The 7,059-nt window shown below is 52.9% G+C and overlaps 1 protein-coding gene across 4 annotated transcripts in view; it reads right to left on the bottom strand.

Annotated features, from left to right (window-relative positions):
* Positions 1-1,564, bottom strand: part of APMAP (adipocyte plasma membrane associated protein) — a 30,387-nt gene extending 28,823 nt beyond the window's left edge. For 2 of the 4 annotated variants that reach the window (XM_061436436.1, XM_061436434.1), the window contains exon 1: positions 1,371-1,532. In XM_061436436.1, the coding sequence (XP_061292420.1) occupies positions 1,371-1,462 (92 nt within the window). In that variant the 5' untranslated portion in view covers positions 1,463-1,532. Of the gene's footprint in view, positions 1-1,370 lie in introns of all 4 variants that reach the window. The other 2 variants (XM_061436433.1, XM_061436435.1) reach the window with 2 other exon arrangements.
* Positions 1,565-7,059: the final 5,495 nt, after the last annotated feature.

The following is a 7,059-nucleotide window of genomic DNA, read 5'->3' on the forward strand; positions in this document are numbered from 1 at the left end:
AATGATAAAATTAAGAAAAAGCTAAAGAATTACAATATACACATAGGAAGGAAGGTGGGTGACAGGAAACAGACTTACAAAGACCCAGAAGAGGATCAAAGTAGAGAAGGGGAAACACAGGAAAGCCAAGAAAATGTCTTAAATCAACAGAGAGCAAAAGGCACCCAGGGGAAGACTAGCAACAGGTGAGGACTTTGGAACACAAAGTAACCCTGCCATTAAGGAGGAAATCCCAGAGAAACTGAAAAACAATTAAATTAACTCTGCCCCCTGCCCTGGGGCCTACAGGGCCCAGCTAAGAGTTGGGCCCATCCAACTACTGCCCTTGGGTGCTCAATGCCCTGTGCCTCATAGCAGACCCAGGCCGGCTGCCCACCGGTCTCCTGGGCACAAGTGTGCGGCAACGAGTGGGCACGGTTGCACAGCACTGCTAGTACCAGCCTGTCTGCTCTGAAGGCTCCTAAGTCATCAGATGATCTCACAACATCCAGAGTCAAAAGGGTGACCGACTTGTCGTGGTCTGCCTGCGGTCAGCATTCAAAGTCCTACACCCTAGAATCCAGAGCAAAGCAGAATGGCCGGTCACCCCACAAAGAGGAGTGTATTCCCAATCTTTCCACTGGTCCCAGGACTCTTGCTAGTGAAAAAGTCTCCGAAAATCGTGGATTTTTAGAGACCAAACACTCCTTCCTTTCATTAGCATCAGGGAATAAATTCAGTCTCTCTCAGCAAAAACTGTGCTGCATTCAGTATGTACCACACCCAATGGCACGGCAAAAAATATCCCAATATTACCATCAACATATAAGTCAATCAGTTCCAAACTTTGAACCTGGGTCTATGTGGGGCCTCTTAGTTCTTAAAAACCTAAAGTTATGCCCCTCGGGGCACAAAGTTTAGAGGAGAATTTTCAGAACTTTAAAGGCTTATGCTTCCGTTTCTAGCTAACAAAGCAATGTATATTTACACTCGGGAAGGTTAGAAGAAGCGAAGTTGGGAGAAGATCTGATATACCCTTTATCAGGCACCAGCATCGCCGGAGCCCTATGCATGTCCGTCCCTACCGGGAAAACGTGCAAGGCTGGACCCTCACAGAAATTGCCCAACGACGTCCCTTCTGCTTCCCGCTCTTTCCGAGAAGCGCAGGTGCAGAAGCGGCTCCGCGGACGCCCCTGCGGCAAAGTGCCGCAGGGCCGAGGCCGGGGGGCTCTGGGGCCGGGCAATGACGCAGCGGCGGGGCCGAAGGGCCTCAGGTGCACCGCGCGGCGAGAGCCCGCTTCCACCCGCGAAGCAAGGCTGCCGAGGACTAAATGAGGCGCCAGCTGCTGTCGCCGCCTTGGGTGCACAGCCCCGCTCCAGGCCCGGCCTACCTGCCGCCCTTGGCCTCCGGTGTCCGGTTGTCGTCCGTGACCACCTGCGGCCGCAGGGGCCGGCGCTGCCGCAGCCCGTCAGCCTCGGTCATGGTTCTGAGGCGCCGGTCAGCTCCCCGCTCTGACCACCTCCCGCCCGGCGCGCGGAAGTGACGACCGAGGCTCCGCCTCCCCGCTCGGGCGCGCGCGGGACTGACGTAGGACCCGCCCCTTCCGGCCTCCCGGGAGGTGGTAGCTGCGAGGTTCTTTCGCGCGAGTCCTAACCACCGCGCCATCCCAGAGGCGGTGGCGGCTTCCGGGGTCCGGACTGCCGCGTCTTCGCCCCCGGCGGCCCCGGCCCCTCACGTGCGATCTGACCGTGAGGCGGGCCCCACGGGTGGCGGGCGGGACGCGGCCCCCCACCGGAATCCCGGGGCCGTTTCCGAACTGGCGGGGTTGAGGGAAAGACGCGCTGGAAAAGGGCGGCTGGTCGTGTCCGTCTTTGTGACGGCCACAGCGACGGTGGGCAGTTTATAAGCGTGTCGCCGGGTCTGTTACCGGACGCGGTGGGCAGGCCGAGGCCCGCGCCCGCCCACGGGCTTGCACGAGGTCCTCCCGGGAGTCGCCTCTAGCCGGTAGTCAGACACTTGGAGGTGTTGAGGAGCAGTTGCGCCGAAGGGAACCAGCGGGCTCGTGGGGGCGTTTGGCAAATGAAGGAGCGAAAGATGGACGGGATGGGAAAGACAATGGGACGGGGCTTTTCCGGCAGAGGAAACCGGGTCCTTTTACTGTGCAGCGTCTCCAGAAAAGACCGCTCAGAATGAAGCCCTGAGAATCGCTTTCCTTGCTGCTCCACAAGGCAGTCCCCAGGCCAGTGCGCTCCCCGGGCCTTTCTGGGTGCTGGGGAGTTGTGGGGCGGGGTGGGGGGGTGGCGGGCGTTAGACACCCACCCCCCTCGACTGCCCCCGAGAAAAATCTGCAAGACCCAGGGTGAGGAGATGAAGCGTTCTTGGTGAATCGAGGTCTGCAGGGTTCCAGGTTATATAATTAACACCTGGGCAACATCTTCCTTTGCTGATGCACCAGGACGGCCACTGTCCCAGGGATGGGTTTTAACAGCTACAGGATGAGCCCCTTCCTGCCTGTCTGGAGCATCCTTCCCGGCCTGAATCCTGTGTTTCACACACTCAGGATTGCTTGCTGTCTCTAATTCTGTGCCTCCCTTCCTTTGTCCCTAGTATTTTTTGTCTCTCTGATACCGCTTTCCTTCACCTCCACTTGGCCAAAACCATTTTTGTCTCATGGCCCATGTCATTTGCTGAAAATCCTTCCCCTAATTTTACAAGCAGGACACCTTTGTGTCTAAGGCACTCTCAATGGAGTTTTTTGTATTCCACGCCAACTGGAAACAGGAATATGGCTGTACAAGAAAATAATAAAAACTTACGTTTATTGAACTTGCTTCAGCAAAGAAATGCATCAGAGGACACATGAGTCTTCTCCAGACAGCAGTGTAATGGAAGGGTCTCCAAGGGGTCTGGGCTGGAGTTAACCATAGATGGTCTTGGCAAAGATGGGTCAGAGTTTGTAACCAGAAGAGTCACTGGAGGGGTCAGTGGTTTTGGTGCTCTGCACAAGCAGAGAGCCGCATGTTGCACGCCACAGTTTAGTCCTGTTTTTCTGTTTAAGTGTCGTAAGAAAGCTAAATTAGCACTAACCTTTTAAGTTAGTGCTAGTTGTGGTTTCTTCTCAGAACCCCCCACACCCCATACCCTCCAGGATAGCTGCCATCCTGTTTCTGGAAGGGGGGATGGGGCCACCTGGTTGGTTAGATCAGGTTCCTCAACCTCTGCACTATTGACAATTTGGGCCAGATAATTCTTTGGAGAGAAGAGAGGGAGGAGCTGACCTGCACATTGTAGGGCGTTGAGCAGCACCCCACCTACTCATGGCTGCACCCTGAGCCTGGGGCTGAGGCCCACTTCCAGCGGTGCTGCCTTCCAGTTGCTTGCTCTTAAGTCATTTGGGCCAGGAGGACTGTCCCAGCAGCTAGATGCCACAGTCAGTCTCGAGGCCTTCAGTGTTAGCAGCTGGACCCAAAAGCATAACCTGAGGGTGAAAATAAACACGTTTGCCAGGCAGCAGTGACAAATGCCCTGCGGGTTGCTGTGATTGCAGTGCCACCACTCCTTAAGACTGGAGTTCTTAACTTTAGCTGCACATTAGATCATCCGGGAATCAGAAATATACTGATGCAAGAGACATAGAGGTGGCAGGTGCAGTGCCCGGGTTGGGAACTTCCTTGGAGGAGGGCATGGCAACCCATTCCAGTATTCTTGCCTGGAGAATCCCATGGACAGAAGAGCCTGGGGGGCTACAGTCCATGGGGTCACAAAGAATGGGACACGACTGCAGCGACTTAGCACGCACGCACACATACTTAACATTGTACTGGGAGGGAATAAACAATACAAAGTAGCATGTAAACAACCTCAGTAACTCATAGGAAATGCTTGAGTGAAATGGATGTTGGAATTCAGAACCTTTCACATGTAAGGAACATTATGCATGACTTTCTATTCCTGTGATGGCAGATTAGGTGACAGACTCACACCCACAGTGAGGACAACGATGAACTCACCACTAAGCCCAGTATGGTGATCAAGATCCAGGAATGACAGAGGCCTGGGAAGATGAGCCCAGGGCTGGCAGCCACTTTTTCCCCAGGTGCATTCACAGGTCTAGAGGAGATTGAGAGGCCAGCCAGTTCAGAGACCCAGGTGTAGTACTCCTGAGTCCTGGAAGGTCAGCAATGGTTGCCATTGCCTGCCTTCCTGTTTCACACCCTTATCCCTCACACTTGTTCCTGGAATCACATTCCTAAGTAAGTCACATACAAGCCTTTATCGCAGCTCCTTCAGGGCAGGTGAGACCAAGGCAGGGAGAAATGAGAATGAGAAATTGCAACGTGAGACGTCTGTGTTCTCAGAAAAGAGAGAATAACAAAAATTATATTTAAAGATAAAATAAATGACTGAGATATTTCTAAAACTGGTTCAGGTGGACATCAATCCACAGACTCAAGAAGTTCTGTGGAGCCCAAGCAGGATAAATAAGTTTTATTTGTGAAATGAATTACTGTGAAACGAAAGACAACTGGTGTTCACAAACAAGAAAGGATTGCTTGGTTTCACCCTGTTATGCAGCAGAATTCCCAAACAATGATGAAGGAAAAACCTCCTTAACTTGGGTTAGAGGTCAGCACCCTGCCTCCTCCCACCAAAGTCACTGCCTCCCAGAAGGCTTATTGTGGGCCTGCACCTGCCTCGGCTCTCCCCATCCCAGATAGCATTTCAAAGGCCAACAAGATGCCTTCAAAATTATAAAAGTTAAATATTGATGCTCCCCTAAGTTCTCTCAGGAGGGTTCTGAGCATGGAGGTCAAGGATGGAGTCAGACAGGCTCCATCCAAACCCAACTCCACCACCTTCCCACCTCCTCTGCCAAGTGGGGACAAGTGTCTATTCAGGAGGCGCCGTGAGGGTGAAGTGGGCTGAGTCGAGCACCTGGCAGGGCCTCCTTCAGCAGCAGAAGTGGTTTTGTTGTTTTTGTTTTAACTCACATATTTATTTTTGGTCGTGCTGGGTCTTCACTGCTACTCTCTGGCTTTCTCTAGTTGCAGCAAGATGGGGCTACTCTTGGTTGGGGTGCACTGGCCTCTCTTGCAGAGCATGGGCTCTCGGTGCTCACGCGTCACTAGGTGTGTGCAGTTGTGGCATGTGGGCTTAGTTGCTCCACAGCATATGGAATCTTCCTGGGCCAGGGATCAAACCCATGTCCTCTGCAATGGCAGGCCAAGTCTCTTAACCACTGGACCACCAGGCAAGCCCCATGGAAGCATTTCCGTAATGACATGGGGTATCTTGAGGGCTGGAGGTGAGGGCAAGTCAGTCTGGGAGGACTTGAATTAATTGCACTAGAGTCAGGCTGAGGCAGTGGAGTGAGAATTGACACTACCACTCCTGCTCCGCAAGTGCAGCCACTGTGGGTGACCCGGGACCAGCATATGTGTCCTGGTGTGCCTGTGTCACCTCGGGATGTGCCATGCCGTCACAGCACAGTGGTCTTTCTGTCCCTTCTGGTCCCTGCTCTGCTTCCACACCATCAGTCATCCATCTCCGCTCTGCTCTCTGCTGTTGGTGGCTCCAAGTCGGGTCTTCGTCAGTCTTGACAGGTAATGCAGGGAGCAAAGCCTGGGGCTGAGTTAGGCAGGACAGTGTGCCGCACTCCGTCCCAGGCAGGCTCTGCTGGAGCTCTCTCCAAGTTCTCTTAGAGGCCAGATGCATCACACAGCCAAAGACTGTGATGCCAGTGTTGCCGAAACTTGGCCTATTTCCCAGAGCCAAGTAGAAACTCGGAGACTGCGTTTTGGGTGAAATAGGAAAGAGTAGCTTTATTGCTTTGCCAGGCAAAGGGGGGCAGAGTAGGCTAATGCCTTCAAGACCAGGTGACCCCCCCTGGAGGGAGTACGGAGGTGTTATAGTGTTTAGAGGGCAGGGCAGGATCAGCTCATGGAGTTAGGTTGGTTGGCATCAAGGTGGAGTTTCAAGTATCAGCCTTCTGGTTTCAACCAGTCTAGGGTCTGTGTTCTTGGGATCAGCAGTTTTCATGCAGAAGGGATCTACTGCCTGTAAAAACAACTTAGGAATGTGTGTCAGACGTTTATCCATATCTTTCAAGGAACTGAGAGTTCAGTTCTGCTGTCACAGCCCAAGAGCTATTCTTTGCTTCTACATCTTCACATTTCCCAATCATTAACTCGAATCAGCCTTTTACTTCAAAAGATAAGGACACAGAGGCTTGTACGTGGTTTCCCTGGGAATGATGGTCACAAGCCCCCAGGAGACCAAAATCAGGGTGGCTTTACCAGAAGGGGACGCTGGGCAACTGGACTTGTTAAAAGTTGGCCTGTAACCCTCTCCCACTGCCCTGCCTGGGGCCAGACTGCTGTGGCTGGGACTTCCCAGGCAGCCAGAGGTAGATCCTGGTCTTTCCCTGGTGAGCCGCCTTCATAAATTCAGCATCCTCCCAGCCTCCTCCCCACGCCCGGGGGCTCCGGAGGGACACTGTCCCTGGGCCACCGGGCTCCAGCTCTGAGAAGCATTTCTCATTCCCACCTCTCAGGGCACCCATTCGATGTGTCTTTCTCTGAAGCCTGCCTCTCATCCACCGAAGGAAACAACTCTTGTCCATCTCTGGGCAGCAGAGGGCGGGGTGGGGTGGGGGGCGCTGCCTGGGTGGGCTTCTGCCCCCTCTAGCTCTGTGCTCTAGATCAGCCCCCACAGCTGACAAGGGATTTGTGTCATCCAGCCTGGTAGCTCCCAGCCACATGGCACCTGAGCATTATTGGCTGGTGCCACCAAGAAACTACATTTTTAGTTGTTTTTTTTTTTTAACATATCTAACTAGACATGTGTAACTAGTGATTGGCCAGCACCGTGGTCTAGAGACACATCAAGTTAGCCAGATAACAGCCTAAGATAGGTGAGGTTCCTGGAGTTGTACTTCCTCCAGGAAGACAGTGAATTTTTTAAGTTTTCTTTTTTGAGTGAATGGGTCTCTTCCAGTTTTGTTCCAAGGATTATATTCAGCAACCAAGAATAACAGTTTATTTTTTTAATCAGAAAACATCACCACAAAAAGAAGAGAA

Source organism: Bos javanicus, chromosome 13 (genome assembly GCF_032452875.1).
Source record: "Bos javanicus breed banteng chromosome 13, ARS-OSU_banteng_1.0, whole genome shotgun sequence".
Taxonomy (NCBI): Eukaryota; Metazoa; Chordata; class Mammalia; order Artiodactyla; family Bovidae; genus Bos; species Bos javanicus.